The 16,581-nt window shown below is 42.2% G+C and overlaps 1 protein-coding gene across 11 annotated transcripts in view; it reads left to right on the forward strand.

Moving 5' to 3' along the window:
• Positions 1 to 5,934: 5,934 nt before the first annotated feature.
• Positions 5,935 to 16,581, forward strand: part of msi2b (musashi RNA-binding protein 2b) — a 223,314-nt gene continuing 212,667 nt past the window's right edge. For all 11 annotated transcript variants that reach the window (XM_062551886.1, XM_062551887.1, XM_062551885.1 and 8 more), the window contains exons 1-5: positions 5,935 to 6,106; positions 6,432 to 6,472; positions 6,741 to 6,822; positions 7,330 to 7,414; positions 11,660 to 11,701. In XM_062551886.1, coding sequence (XP_062407870.1) covers positions 6,045 to 6,106; positions 6,432 to 6,472; positions 6,741 to 6,822; positions 7,330 to 7,414; positions 11,660 to 11,701 — 312 coding nt within the window. In that variant the 5' untranslated portion in view covers positions 5,935 to 6,044. The remainder of the gene's footprint in view (positions 6,107 to 6,431; positions 6,473 to 6,740; positions 6,823 to 7,329; positions 7,415 to 11,659; positions 11,702 to 16,581) is intronic.

Consider the following 16,581-nt stretch of genomic DNA (forward strand, 5'->3'; position numbering starts at 1 on the left):
GGCAGGCTGGAGAACAGAGGGGAGTCAGGCAGGAGGATGCTGGATAAGGAATCATGAATTACAAAGAGAGTCTTAGCTTTGAGTCCGACTGCCTGTGAACTCGTCTCTCTTTTTTCTCTCTCTCTCCTCCAGCTCCCTCGCTCCTCTTCTCGTTTTTCCATTAGAGGAGAGCAGTGAGGTGGTGCGCTGCACTGCTGACTAGCTAAGCAGTGCACTCCAGAGCGCCGCTCGGCTACGTGGTCAGTGCGCACAGGCTAAGTGATGCAGCCAGCTCCAGAGCACCAGCTGCACCTGAACTCACAACCCAATCCACTTTTATGCTCCTGCAAAGCAAAGACAAAGGCCTCACATGCATCCACAGTGCTTATGCCGTGTCAGTGAGTATGCAATGCCAGTGACCTACAGGATAGGATCAGGCATTAGAATATGTAAATGCCATAGGATAGATGTATGTTATTTTAATGAGGGAGTAGTACATTGATATGAGGCGTTTGAGGCATTTGTGTCGTGACTTTTGTGCAGCAGCAAGATGAGGGCTGTTTCAGGTCTTCTTATCTCCACAAGATGGTGTGTGAGCTCAGGATATGGACGGATACCATCTAGTCCTGAATGGATGAAAACAAACTTTACTGGGTTCTTATCACAACGCATGACATCTTTTCACAATCAGCCGTTTAAAATCATTTAACACAATTAGCACTTGTTTCTATCCTTTAGACGGGAATAGAAAGGATGATGATGAAAGTTATTTGTGTGGTTTATGGATTTAAACAGTCGCCTGAAATTGCATTTCGATTGCAGCACTGCAGTCTTTTGATCAGAACTAATTACTTTGTGAAAAATAAAAATGTTTCTCATGCGTAGTTCCCAGAAAGTAGAGCTTTTAACCCAAACAAAAATGTACTGTTGTTCCTGATTAAATTAAACCATAAGCATTATAACATATTATTAAAACAGCGATAATCCCAACATGAACTGAACCTTTCCTACAGAGTTTGTGATATCTGATATGTCATGAGTACAACAGCTCTTGAAATTAGAGAATCAGTCAATTTGCCTTTTATCAAAGCAGGAGCAAATGTCAGGCTGGGTCAGGCTCTGATTATACTGGCTCAATAAGAAAATCATAAAGGCACCATCTTGTGTCAGAGGTTGTGCTCTCTTTTATGCTGAGGATGGATGTCTTATCTGTAGCGCTGTTAGCCGGCAACATCCGTGCAGACTCAATGGATCAGAATGAGACTGCAGCGCTTAAATCCCACCAGATGGTGAATGCGGAGAGGAAGACTCACTCGTTCAAGTTTTGTTATTCAGATCTGCAGCTCTCATGGAAGAGCAGTTGAGCCAGAAAGCTAGGCTCTTCCTCCTTCTCTTTATGAACCCCAATGCATGAAGTCATAAAAAAAAATAAAGAAGTTGAAGGCCATAACAATAAAATAAACTGTAGGGTGTTATGATAGAGCATCTCAAATTTGCCACATTGTGGTTTCTCACTATGGCCATTTCTCTGGGCTTCCACATCATACTTCACTAATAAACACACACACACACACACACACCAGTAAGAGAATAGGTCTGCATCAAACCAAACCAAGCATTGGAAACACCGCCTGCATGCAAGAAACTACCAATAAATAAAAAAGTGTTTCAATTAGCACTTAAAAGGGATAAAGGATTGCTCTGGTTTTTGATCTGAAAGAGGCATTAAACGAGGGCATTTTCTACTGTAATCTTATCTTCCCTGGGAAATGTTATTTAAACAGGAGATACATTTAAGCAGGGCAGAGGCAAACTGAGTGTTGAATACTCCATCCAGCGATAGTATTATACTATATTTTATGATAATGTGCAAACACAGTAATCTATTCCTGAGGCATCGCACTGGGAGTGAAAGTGGGTCAATAATAACATATTATCTCTATTTCACTATTTCTTGGAGCTGAGGTTCTTCCATAGCATTGTCTTTATACCTACACAATCTCATAAATAACTCAACACATAGACTCAACATTTAACAAACCACACCATTTATCACCACACTCATTCTGCAAATCATATCACTATTGCTATGTACTGTATGTATTCGTTGGCTCAGATGGACCTTATCTCGCTGCAGTAAGTTCATGCCGTCTGCTGTTGCTATCAGCTCATCACAGCTGTGTAAAACTGCTGGAAATTCTGTACGTTGTGTTGAGTTGGGGTCCAGACAGTGTGTGGCGAAATGAAGTGCCTCCTCCTCCGTCACCCCCATTGATTAATTAAGTCACACTATGTCATTTTCCATTAACTGCCGCCGTGATGGTGGAACAGGCTCCACCTCCTGCAAAGACACACTCTGTGAAGTTCAATCAAAATCTTTAGCATCTCGGACTTAATCCTATTGGCGGTAGTTAATCCCGATGGACTGGACTACCTCCAATAGCTAAAGTTCAGAAGTGCTTTGGTCCGCTGATCTGTATGAAAAACTAGTGTGTTGAAAATTGATAAAGGTCCCTGGCTGGAAATGCTTTAGAAGTATTTACATATTTGATTTGGAGATTATTATGAAATTATTTACAGTCAGACAAAAATGGGATATTTAACTCCATTATTAAAGGGCTCAGCAGCTCTAAACTGTATTTATAGAGGCCCATGTGACATTTACCCACATCCTAACCTATCTTTTGAGAGCTTCAATTGTTTTATTAAATTGAATTAAATTATTTATGCAGTTCGCTTCTAGTGGCATACAATGCATGGTTCTGCCCTGGTCTCTATAGGGGGAGGTTGGAGAGAGGGGAGTGAACTTGAATACTTGAAGCTTTTAGAAGGTTATAAATGTTAAAAGCATGATCTATACATGTACAATACTCTCAGCAATGTATTTCATGCAAAATGGAGCATAGTGTGTGACGTTAAAGCATGCCTTTTGTAAGCCAACTGCACATCAAAATATATCTCATTCACAGCAGGTTACTCCAAGGACACCCAGGCACAGGTGTCTTTCATGGTTAAAAAGACATTCAGGATAACTGAATCACCGTAGCCTGGTACAAATGCTCTATTTGTATAGTCATGGCAGAAATCCTATCCACCTAACCTGTGACACTATTAAACTGCAATTCAGCTCCTGTGCTCAGGGTGCATATGAAAGCATAATTGCACTTTCCTCAACAGTCATTTGTGATTAATGCAGGTGTGCCTCAATTAGCTGCCAAATGCCTTATCTCCCAGGTCACCCATGTGACCCACTTACTGTAAAATGGGAGGTAAGTCTACATGCACATGCAAGCCAAATGTCCTCAGGTGATTGGCCATTGGTCTCCTGATTGATGGGTCATTTGATGTCGTAAGTGTAGTGCTCATAGGTTCCCCATTGCAAGCACGTGCACTGGACCATCCAGGGCAGGTAGTAGCCGAGGGAAATAGATCTGCCCTTGATCTGATTCTAATAGAGCAGACCCACTGTGTCCAGATGTGCATGGATCTGTTCCAGAGGTGGTTGGCACACTGCTCAGTGACATAATATGCTCTGGGTTTATTTTCATAGGTCACACAAGACCATGTCATTCACTGCTTACTTAGATCCCAATCTCAACCATAGTTTTCTGACCTAATTATGTTGTACTGTTTCTGACCTAATTATGTATATACTTTAAATATTTGTACTTTTACAAATCTATTTCTTAGTCCATCTATTTTGCAATACTGATGATGTATTTATTTCTGTATACTTATAATAAGGTAATCTCTCATGGTACAGATCATATTACAGGTAATGTTTGTGTGAGAGAAGGTTGAAGTGACTGAAATTACATAAATGTTAAATTTGTGTGCTAACATTCACACCCTGTAAAGAAATGTAATTTTGAATGGTGCAATAGCCCAACCTGTACTATGTTTATTCTGTCTACTTAATTAGTGCACACTTTTTGCTGAGAGATTCGATATTGATGTTCTAATGGCCTGTTATTGATGGATGTGTTCTAATATTGCTGTTCTTACAGGAATTCAAAGGTATATAAGTATTGTCATTGTTGTTAGGCTATGAAACCCTGTTAGTATGTGTGTGTGTGTGTGTGTGTGTGTGTGTGTGTGTGTGTGTGTGTGTGTGTGTGTAAACATTTTACAAAATAACCCTCTGTGACAGTAAAACACAGTAGGCATGGACATAATCCAAACTCACCGAGATGTTTCTTTGCAAAGTCATATGCTCATGAAAAATGGATGAGCTTAGTTTTGATCACCAGTAAAAACTCTGCTGTTAGACCACTTAGTGAAAACAAAGCAACCGCTTGTTACAAGCCCTGCTTCTCTCTTCTTTTTTAAGGTAATAATCAAAAAGATTAATCTATTAAGGCGCCCCCCAATCACCCAGGGGGGCATTTCTTCAGATGTGCATCACTGAATTTTCTATTGATCTGTCGATTCGATTCTCTATTGATCGATAGCAACTTCAGAATCATTCTGAAGCTAAGTTGACTGTCTTGTAATATGGAGAAAGAATTCTCTGAAATTGCCAGTGCATGCTTGGAGTGCTTAATATTGCACCAAGTGACGTTGACTGTGTATGTAACCTTTTTTATTAGTCATTCTGTATTAACTGAGTACCATCTAGAGCTAAAAGGCATTGAATATTGACACAAAGGGGCACATATCAATTCTTCTTTAACGTTTTTTTTTGTTTGTATTGTTCTGCATTCCTCTTTCTTCTTCTGCAATACTAACAAGCAGACAGCTCTTGAATTGCCATTCACTGAGGTGAGACCACGGCACTAACATGCCAATCAACCTGCATTTCATTCCACAGGGCTACTGAGGCTCCAAACTTTATGCACACCACCGCCCCTCCCCACCACCACCATAACAACAAAAAAGTTGGGGAAGGAGGTGTGGAAAACAAGTGGGAAAAGACAAATGAAAGGGAAAAAAGAGAAAGATTTATGAGCTGTCTATATGGCGTGGAAGCTCAATTCAAACGGGGCTTTTTGGAAATAAACAGCAATCACTGTAGCATGACAGCAGAACTCACCGAGCAAGCAGACTTAATTGAGCACTCATTTTCACATTTAATAGAAAGGCACTGCTTCCTACACTCTTGGTAATAAACCTACTTTTTAGTCAAAATAAATATCCCCTTTTAATCCCCTCGTTTATGAAACTTTCCCTTATTCTTCCCTTGTTGGAATGATGTTATAGTTCAGCTTCCTCATCTTATTAATGTGACCTATTGCATGAGCTTTTAGACACTTTGTGATGCTCTTGTGTTTCTGGGGAATTATTGTGAGCAGGACAATGCGAGATCCATAAACTAGCTGAACAAAGTTGCTGAATTTATTTCATTGACATGACTCACAAAAACAAAACGAACAGCATATGCATTAATCAACATTTGGCTATGTAAAATAGAGGCATACATTGCGTCAACAGCTACAATTGTCATGGAAGTGCAATTTATTTTCAACTGCAAATAGTATACTATTTTGAAGCTGGTCCTCCTAACTAGGCTACACTTAATATCAGGGAGCTGAAGGTGCTGTTGACTATGAAGTGGCCACTGCTATTGTAAATATAGACCACTTCTGTGAGAAAATAAGATTGATTGGGCCACTGAGTCACTAAGCAGACTAAAAACAACTCACCTAATGTTTCTTCTCGGCTGAGGTTATGCCCCAGGCTCTGTGTCAGAGTTTTCACCTAGCACACAAGGTTTATTTCAGTCAAAGGATCTGGGTGGAACAAAAGTGTGCATTAATTGTGCTAAAATTGCGTTGTGTTCAGCGATGACGTAATGGTCCCTTGCATGGTGCTCCCCACAGGCGCATGAAAAACACCACCATGATCTTTAGCTATAAATGGGCGTGTCTTTTTTAATGACGTCAATGGGATTGGTTAGGTGACGGGCCACTACTCCGCCCCATGTGGGTCAAGGGAGGGGGAGGGAGCCAGAGCTGATCCCACGTGTGACGATTGCATTCCCGGCTCAGTAATATTCTCTTAGCTGGGCTCCGTGTAGCGTTTGCTGTGACTGTGTGTATTAGTTACTGGCTATAGTTGGGTTAGCAATGGAGGGAGAAGGGAGCCAAGCCACATCTGGAAGCCCTAATGATTCACAACACGACCCGGGGTAAGAAACAATTCCGTCGGCACTTACTTGTCGCTGTTTTATTAATTTGAATTAATAATGAAAAGCTTAGGAACTGTCGTTTGCGATGCACTGTCATTAACATTCTCCTCTGCGTGCAGTCAACTACACCGTTGTTTGATTATATTAGCGAACGGGCCTGCCCCCTTTTCAACGATAGCTTGCTGGGCTAACTAAAACAGCTCTCTTGCTGCTTGCTCTGCCTTCGTTTAGCTATCTTTTTTTGTAGCTAGCTAAGTAGTTAGCTACACGTCAAAATGGCCGATCTGACATCTGGACTCACTTCTGCTATGTTTTCCTCTTACAGTAAAATGTTTATCGGTGGCCTCAGCTGGCAAACTTCACCAGGTAGGAGAATCATTTGCTGTCAATCGGGTGGCTTTGTGGGGCTGTGTTTTGTTACCTTCAGAGTGTGTTCTGTGCTAGTTACAGTGTAACGAGCGTGCGGCGCTGTACGGGATGTGTTGTGCGCGCAAGGTTATTTTGATTTCCAATCATTTGAAGTCCTCTATTCGACCCCTGTGTGTATCCAGGCTTTTGAAATTGCCACAATAATTGTTGTGTTCATAAACGACTTCACGTTAACATGTGTTATCCTTGTTGTTTTGTTTTGCAGACAGCCTTAGAGACTATTTCAGTAAATTCGGGGAAATAAGAGAATGTATGGTGATGAGAGATCCCACAACAAAACGCTCCAGGTAAAATGTTTTAAAGGTGTTTCTCTTCTTCACTTTCGCGTGGTTATGCGACATTAAAATCGCCTCAGGCTTTGGCAGTGAGGCGATAATTTTGTGTCAGGCATCCTTCGATGCGCTTTCTTAAGCCATTGAATCAGCGATTTGCAAAGGTAGCCTTCCAGAATTTGACATTGAGTTAGGACTACACGGCATGTTTGTTTATTTGCACTTTATTTAAGCGGATGCAAATAATTAATCACAGAGAATATTATATCTTTACAGAAGTGATGTCTGCGTGCCGATGTCATGTTTTCTTTAATCAAACATTTTCATTTTGAAATGCCTGAGGTCGAGTTTTCTTACCTCAAGATAAAGCCCAGACATCCGCATTTTGACTATTATGTTCGTAACCTAACACATTTAAGCTTGACATTCATGATTTATGTAAGTTGTCATCACTGTATCACGTTGTTCCCGTGACTGGTCTTAGTAATATTTTGGTCTCTCTGTGTGTTTTTTTTCTTTCAGGGGATTTGGGTTCGTTACGTTTGCGGATGCTGGCAGTGTAGATAAAGTCTTAGCCCAGCCGCACCACGAATTAGACTCAAAAACGGTATGTCTGGTTAAGTGTTCTTGTTCTAAACTGTGCGCAAATGTTTGTGATTCACTGGTCTCCACTTGGGAAAACCCTCACATAGCCTACAGGCTGCCATATCATCTCCATTACTCGGTTGCTCCGTGACATTATAATACTGTCATTCAGAAAGGCAAACGCACTTGACGCCAATAAGTAACTACGTGATTGCATGCCCCAGTCCCCGTCTCATCCTAATATCTGTCAGGAGTTTAACCTTTTTCTCTGTCATATCTGCCCGCACTAGCGGTTGTAAATGCATAGGCTACCGACGTCTTTTAGACCATTCAAACACCACTATTTGCAACGGTTGGACACTCCAACAATTAAATTGGCATTGCATTGAATATGTAATCTGCAATATATTTTGGTTTGGATGGCTACATTGACTCTTCTCAGTGAAAAAGCTCAAAGCTTCCTGATTGATGCATTTAAGGGTGTCTAGCCACCTGTGGATGAAGATAGCCTAAACTGTGCCACTCATATTGCTTGAAGAGCAGGGCATAATTCCTGCTTTGGTTGATTTGCACGCTGTTTCTATACCCAGACCCTATTTAACTTTATTTTCACTGTTTTAATTTTTAACATGTTTGTGGATAATTTAAAAAAAATATGTTGCAATATGATTACATTTAATGCATGGGGAAAGATGAATGGATCTCAGAATGTGCCAATTTTATTTTAATGCTGCTTTAGTAACATGTACATACAATCATGCACACTTGCCATAATTGTTTTTGTGATTCAATAATTGCTTGCATGGAAATAAAACAAAACTTACCTGAAACCATGCTTAAAGTTTTTTTACATGTGTGTTATGTTTTTAGTTAGAGTCAAAGTTTAGAATGTAAAATAAATGACTTTTTTTTGTGTAGCTGATTTGTTACTGTTTTATTGGGTACAAAGTTAAAGAACACATTCACAACTTGAGGTCCTTCTTTAGAACTTTGAAATAGGCATACAAGACCATGTTACATATTCTTGATCCACTTGCAGTATTGGGATATGACGGTTCTGCTAACGGTGCGTTCAAGAGAATCGAGCTGTATGAACGCCACATAGTGAAATTTAATGTACTTTTTGGGTAACTCTTTGTCTTTGTAAAGACATCATTTAAAAAGTCATTGTCAGCAATTTGTGCATCAATAAGAGCATTCCGTAACCTAAGCAAGTTTTTTGGAACTGTTGGTTTTTATTCTCTTTTAGTTTAAATATGGTAACAGTCAGATTCGTCTGACATATGTAGGAATAGGCCACAGTTTTAGATATGGTAGACAGCTTTCACATTATAGGAATGGAGATGTTTTAATGCTCTAAAGCAATTTTCAATTACATGCAGTCATTCCATCATTCATAATAAACAGATTGATATAGAGCCATAAAATAGGATTGCAGAGCAGTATTATAATTGTTGCTCCATAGGCCTATATTAGTTTTAGTTGTAGTTCATCTCCGAGTATGAGACTTTCTCTCGGACTAGTGGTATGCGTACAAGAAGATAAATGTTATTGCTCACTTGATGAGACTTTATGTTGTAATTGTCTCACATGCTTCATGCAGAGAAGAAAATCACTGTCTGCATGACAGCCTGTATTTAAATTGATAATACCAGCAAGGTGGAAGGGTTATGACAGAACACTGGGGAATTAAATCATTACATTTTTCGTGTGTAGCTGCGTAATGAATATTGTATTATATATGAAATGTGTAATGAGAAGAAAACTATATTGGAGCCTGTTCAGTCTTGTTAAAACTGTGCAGTTTGTACCTCAGATGATAAAACTGGGCCATGCAAATTTCACAAGGGCCACACATGCACAACTCTGATAAAATTGGGTCAGTGTTTGACATTATATTATTTTGAGCCATTATAGGAGGGGAAAGGGAAAAAATGAGAAAAACTGTAGAAATCAAACTGGAATAGGCAGGACAGGGCAGGGCAAGGCGGCAGATTGTAGCGGCTGCCTGTAACTCGGGGATTATTTATCCGCTGGATTGTGATGTCACGCGGTGTTTAGGTTGCACTTGAATGGCTTGCATTGAAGCGTGGCCTTGCTGGTGGAGGTGAGAGGTGGGATCTGATGCTTCAGAGAGAGAGAGAGAGAGAGAGAGAGAGTGGAGGTTGAGCGTCCGCTCAGTGTTGCACATATGACAGACGCCTCACAGGAGCTGACCAGAGTTATGGATATCTAGCTCCTGTGCACGCGTGATACAGGCTGTCTCTCTGTCCTTATTTACTGCTCCCCAGCATTAGCGGCAGCTACAGGAAATCATCTGCCAATTGTGTTGGGCTCTAAGGATTAGATGTGTCCAGGAAGAGCCACGGAGATGCAACCTGAGTCCTCCGAGGACATTTTGTTTATAGAGGCACGTTTGTCAATTTTGTCTCGGTTTTCCGGTGCCCCACTTGTTTTGAATCAGAAGATGTGCTATAGATACGGAAGACTAAAATGAGAATGAGAAGCAGCCTGAGGCTCTTGTGTTGAGCGCACTCGTGCTAATGGCCCTGATGAAGGACGGTGTGCCTTTGAAAAGGGGGAGCCGATGCAGAGTCACTGTTAGCAGGTGACAGGTTGGAGGATTCATTAATGAGTTGTGGGAAAGCCTCATGAGCTTTTGAGCTTTGAAAAGCTCATTCACCATAGTGCTCCCTGAGATTCATGTCTTGGTATTTTGGAAGATTATGTTATAATCTAAGTGTTTGTGTGTACAGAGGCATGGGGAATGCTGTTATGCCAAGATTAATGTAATTGTCAATTTAGGGCTGTTCTCTGCATATGCACTGGATACCTGCGGAAATTCCATTTTAAAGCAGTTGCATAATCTGTCAAATATAAAGAAGCAGCGTAGCCAGTTGTTTACAATCATATGCCCCCTGTTTAAGTCCTCAGCACTTTTCTGCCTGAATTAGAGAATGACAAAGGGGCACATCATTTTTTTTCTTTTTAATCTTTCCCATTCCTCCCGGACAATAAAGTGGTCACTCCATATTGAATATTCCATTTAGACCAGCTTAATATGGGTAGCACTTTTTCTGTCCCAAGGCACATCTATTTTTGTCCGCGGTGTGCTAGTCATTGTTCCAGTCGGCCCATTTCCCCATTCTGTGGAAGATGGTAGTGGACCTCTGTATATTCATATAGCGCTTAGTCCTCCATTAATAGCCTTCTACCCTTTAGTTATTTTGTGCTGGCCATGAAAAGAAAAAAGAGTGAAAGAAGAGAGAGAGAAGGGGGGTAGAGAGAGAGAGAGAAAGAGAAAGAGACAGAGTGGGAGAGAGAGAGAGAGAGAGAGCACTTGCTGTCTGCTCAGCTTTGCATTCCTAATTGCTCCCAAGGTGGTTTTGGTGACCTGTGGGCTACAGGCTCCTGTCATGCGAAAGAGAGAGGACAACCCTACTGAGTCTAAACAGAGAGAGGGCTTGTGTGTTATCAGGTGTGCAGGGCAAATGGATGACTCATTTGTTGCACTTCTTAAAGGGATGTCCATAAAAGCTTCACTAGTAATGACATATCTATTTATATTTATTGTTTAATATTATAATATTTAATATTGACATTTTTTACTTTTTTATTTTGTTGTTGAACTGGTGTAATCAGTAAAATGTTGGGGTTTGATGGCACTACTCGCATATTTACAGGGTCATCTCTGCTTATACCATCAGTCGTGTGACATCCAAATGACTTCAGCTTTGCAGCTGTATTTTGTTACTAAACAGTCTGATGCATTTTATTTTGTTATGATTGTAAGGGAAGGGCATATAATGTAATGTCTTTGAATTTCAGTGGCATAAAATATCCTTGAAAAAGTCATACTTAAAGAACAGACAGTCCTTTGTTTGACATATGTAGGTCTATTTTATGCAATTGTGTTGTGTAAGACCTAATGCAATTCTTTATTTAGGGAATATTGATTTCCTTTGCCTTGCGATCTTGGAGTCACTAATAATTGTGGTAATCCCTCAAGGGAAGGCAGGTTGTAGACATTGATCTGATGTCCTTCGATACTAACTGTATGTTACTGTTCCAAATCCAAGGATAGTCCTTTTCTTGTTGACCTTTAGAGCTCCAGTGTGTGTCCAGCCGGCCTGGCCATGGATCTGTGGACCTGTATCACTCATGCCCTAGACATTCTGAGCTGTGTGTGTTGTGTGCTCATGCATTCATGCCAAATGTCTAATTCTGAATTTGTCCTCTTTTCTGTTGTGTGCATTTCTTCCGCCAGATCGACCCTAAAGTTGCCTTCCCTAGACGTGCTCAACCCAAGGTAAGGAAAAACAAATATCTGCTTATATATATTAGAATAAACAACAACAAAAGGTGAAATAATCTTGTTTTCTGCACAGTGTGTGCAATGAGCAAGAAGCAAAAGGTTGGGTGCTGTGGTGCAGATCTGCACACCACCGGTACTGGCTGCTGATGTGGGGGTGCTTGTGTTCTAGGTAGAGGCTTTGTTTGGGCACAACATGTTGAAGGGCATATTACTGACGCGTCTGCTTAGAGCATGAGTTTGTAACTGGTGATCGGCAATATTTCTCTGTTTTTAGTCAGGTGATTTTATTCAAGGAAAGGATTCAAGGAATGTAGTCAATTAAATTGGTTAGTTGTCCAGTTTTTTTTTTGAACATAGCAGTTTTTACTCTAAACAAGCCCAAAGATCAAATGTGGAATTTTCCCAACTTTGGAGCACAAAGGGAGGTATTGTTGCCTGGCAGTTTCGGATGAAAAAATGCCAGTGGAAAAGCTTTCAAAGCCAAAGCACATGCAGTTCTTAAGGGTCACTATTTGATTGAGAAACAGAATCAGTGTGTGTGTGTGTGCGTGTGTGTGTGTGTGTGTGTGTGTGTGTGTTGGTGTGTTTGTGTATGTGCGCTTAAGTGTGTGTCAGTGACTGCTGAGTATTCTTTGTTCATTACAGAGCGCTTTATTTGTTCTCTTATGCAAATGTTCTTCATCTTCAAGTTTTAGTTTAGTTGTCTTAGCTACTCAAAAACACAATGATTTGAAGGTCAGTTATTGAACTTTACCCACCACTTGCTGATTGAATGTCCTTGAGTGTTTTGGGAAATACTCCATCATCATAATGTATTTTATGAAGTCAGAAAAGGAAAGGAAAGGAAGGCAAAAGGAAAGCCATGTGTCTCCAGCAGCAGCTGTTGGCCACACTAAACCGTCACTAGTTCCTACCCATGTACTGTGATATCTGCTTAGACATGTCACAGCCATCATTGTCTGATGTGCTGTGCGGTGGTTCTTAAATCACTTTCCACACTTGTGCAGAACAGTGCATTAACTACCTTCTGCCATACTGAAATGAATGAAATTGTGATTGACTTCATTTGCATTGGATTGTTGTTAAGACAGCACCAAAACAGACCACCCACACAGCTGCAGCTACTCACTGTTTTATCTGTAGTTGTGTCGACATGTTGGTCTTTTGACTGAAATGGGTTTTGATAGAGTGGGTTGTGAAGGAATGCACAAGAATGTATTTGAGTGCTAGAATAGACGTTGGGTTACCTTTGGCTCCTGTGCTTTAAGGGCAAGCTCATTAGTGAGGAAATGGGTTTGTATTTGTTTTAGCTCCAGAAAGGAGAGCGTGGCTATCCAAGGACTTTAAAGCAATAGGATTAAAGTGGCTAGATTATTAGTATTGCATCGTTTTACTTTTTACTCGTGTGAAATTGAATTTGGGATTCCATATCTTGGCTGACAGAAGGAATGAAATCTTGGGGACATACTGCTCTTGTTAAAGTCTTGTTAGTTAAGCTCTGGCATTGATCACAGCTTTGTCTCTTAGTGTCCAGTTTTCCTGTGGCGACTGGCCTTGTTTGAGTTTTCTTCGAGGTGGTCGCTACAGATCGGGCTGTCAGTGAAATAGCTGGCTTGTCCCAGTTTTCAGCACGGCAGACCCAGATCTCCCACCCTTAAAGTTTGCAATGCATGTTTGTCGTGGGTTTTTGTCAGTTGCTGTTACCATCGCCACCCGTTATCACTCTCTTATCGGATGTGTTGTAGTCCTTGTTCTTGTGCTTCTCCTGTTCTGTTCATCTGTCTCCTGTCCATCTCTTTTGTGTGATGTCTCGTCTCTCTATCTCTCTCTCTCTCTCTCTCTCTCCCTCGTTCTTTCATAGTTTCTCACACATCCTCAGCCTAGCGTCAGTGAGATACTGTAGGAGCGACTGTGCAGAGAAGGTGTCCACTGCGCACTTGTCTCGCTAATTGAAACAAAGAAGTTGCCGGTGCTGTCCGGGTCGGGGAAATCAGTGGAGGAGAAATGACGCACTTGAAAACGAACGCGCTTGACGCACATGCCAACAACACTGGTCCAAATCCAGGCCGCAGGGCCCGAAGCCTAATGCCTTTTTCTGGCTCAGGGTAGATCCAAGATGAATGGAGGCATTAATGGGGGCCCAGCTTCCAGCAGCAGCAGGCATACAGGCAGGCAGGCAGGCAGGCAGGCAGGCAGGCACAGCCTCAACGGTGTTTCTCTTTTGTCTTAAGGAATCCGGGCCCATAATAAGTTTTATGCAAATGCATTAATATACCTTCACTTCCAATCATGGCACTAGATAGTTGCGCGCGTACGAGGGGAAAACAGGGACAGGGAGAACAAAGCGCAGCCTCAGCGCCGAGTGTCCTGGCTAACCCAGGGAAGGAGGCATGCTGAGGAAATGAAGGCAGAGGGAAAAAAGAAAGCAGCCCTATCTTGGTCTTTTTTTTCTCCCGAGGTGTTTTTATGCCTCCCCCTATATTAGCGCATGAGACGACAGTAGCAATGTTTGGGGATTATTGTTTTTGAGAAGTAATAAACGTTTTGTTTCTTTCCTCTTTCTTGAGATTGCTTTTTTGGCGGCGCGCTCAGTGTTGTTGGGGCGGGGAGTTGATTCCCGAGCCGGTCCCCCTGTGCTGCGGCGGCGCTGCGTGTCTCGACACGACTATAATTGATGCCGTGAGTGCGGCCGCCCCACGTCAGGGTGTTGGAGCACGCGGCTACACACACACGCAGAGCTCGATGGCGGCCAGCTTGTTATTGGCCCTCGGAGGAAGTGTTTGATTTCATTACGGTCAGAAGCGCGTTTGATGACTTTCACAGGCTGCTGCGGACTCGTGGGGACAGTGAGGTGAGGACATGAGCGGTCAGTGGAGGTGAAGTGATGCATATGGCCATGCATGGAGATACAGCATTTGGGGCCCAAAGACAAAGACATAACCACACAGTTTCCCCATACAACCCCCTCTTTATATAAAGGCTCAGATCTTAATATGGATGTAATTGTGAAACAGTTGACCAGTCCAAATATAGTGAATGGTTGATAATGTTTTGTTCTTCTGGTAAGGTTTTGGTTATCAAAAGCACATTTTGGTGCCATAATAAATTGCAGTTTCAAGCGTTGCGTGCTTTCATAACCAGGACCCCCCAGATTGATCTTTATTGACTTAAACAGTGGTTTAGTTTTTCCCTTTTAGCCAAACGCAGAGCCACTCCATGGGGAGATTTCAATTAGCATTTTATTGCATTTCAATTTGCTTTGAGTGACCTGACAGATTAGCCTGAATCTAACCCCCTCCCAGCTCATATTGATTTGACATAGCTTATCGATAAACATAAGGAAAGTCACAGCGCAGGCCGCGTTACCATGATATTAACTTGGATACAGCTATGACAGCCCATCTTGAGTCCAATAGATTCTCTACTGACTGTTTTTTCTTTTTTTCTCTGCGAGGCACCTGTCAGCGTTGGCAGATGTCTCCTTCTCTTTGTTTGCTCTGTGAGGTCACCTGTGGTTATGTTATGTAAAGTCAAGTCTCATCGTCGGAATTTATTCAAATGAAGTGAATAGTGAATTCGGCGGCTTTGGATAAGTAGCAATATCATCTTCAGGGCCGATATCATCTCCAGGCCCATGTGGTTCCTTCTGATGAGAAGATGGCGACTGTACTGTACTATGTGTGAATGGCGCGTGAGGAACCCTGATTAATTGTAATGACTGATGTTATCGAGACTTTGCCGAGTGTCCAGCTGTGTTGTGTGCTGTCTGCAGCTCTCGTCTAAAGGAGGCGTGTCAGAGCCAGGGGAACATAATGAGAGCCCTCAGCTCTCCTCGGCTGCTGTGCAAGCTAACCGGAGATGTTTTTGGCATCCCCTGCCACAAAACCTGTCAAAACAATGCCTCTGCTGGGTGCCTGCCTGCCCCCCCCCCCCCCTCCGCACCCCCCCAACCGCATCCACCAACACTCTTGTACACGCTTCATCTTGTAGCGCGACTGTCAGTGTTAGCCAGGTTGATGTGTGCGTGCGTGTTTGTGTGTGTGTGTGTGTGTGTGTGTGTGTGTGTGTGTGTGTGTTTGGGGGGGCGGGGGGCTGTCTGAGTTTGCCCTTGTACATTCTTATCCATTTAATTTCCTCTCTCTCCTTTCTGTTCACACTCTCCGGTGCCATATTTTGGGTTTGTGTTTCGGGGGAGGGAGGGAAAATATTTACACCTTGTACACTGAGAAACTGTGAAACGCTTGGGCCTCACCACACACTGCACCAGGGGGGGAGGCTGTGAAACATTCCAGCCAAGTTGGAGGAAAAGTGGGAAAAATGAATATTCTGTTTCATTACAGGCAAGGAGACCAAAGTGCCCATTGGGGTTAGTGGTATCTGCCCAGCGCCCAAACCACTTTCACCTTGAACACACACATATACCAATACACACACAGACACACAGACACACACACACACACACACAACACACACACACACACACACACACACACACACACACACACACACACACACAACATGCCTCCCATACCATGACTTCAGCTCAGTGTGTCCCTTTACAGTTTACCCCCTGCCCAGCAAAGCTCTCTCATACACTTCTATTTTCCTTCAAATATCCAGACATAATCCACTTTTTCATTAGTGTGTGTGTATGCAGGTGTGTGTGTGTGTGTGTGTGTGTGTGTGTGTGTGTACCTACAGTGAGTTTTAGGGAGCAATAGAGGTTTGATAAAAGGGGCTTGGTCTGGTATCCCCTGGAATGTGTTTGATGTATACATTGTGTATGATCTGAGATGGCTGTAGGCAATGCGCAGGTCTTGTATAAAGGACATGAGCATAGGGGGCTGTGCGTGCTCTACGTGAACACATCAAAA

Source organism: Sardina pilchardus, chromosome 13, assembly GCF_963854185.1.
Source record: "Sardina pilchardus chromosome 13, fSarPil1.1, whole genome shotgun sequence".
NCBI lineage: Eukaryota > Metazoa > Chordata > Actinopteri > Clupeiformes > Clupeidae > Sardina > Sardina pilchardus.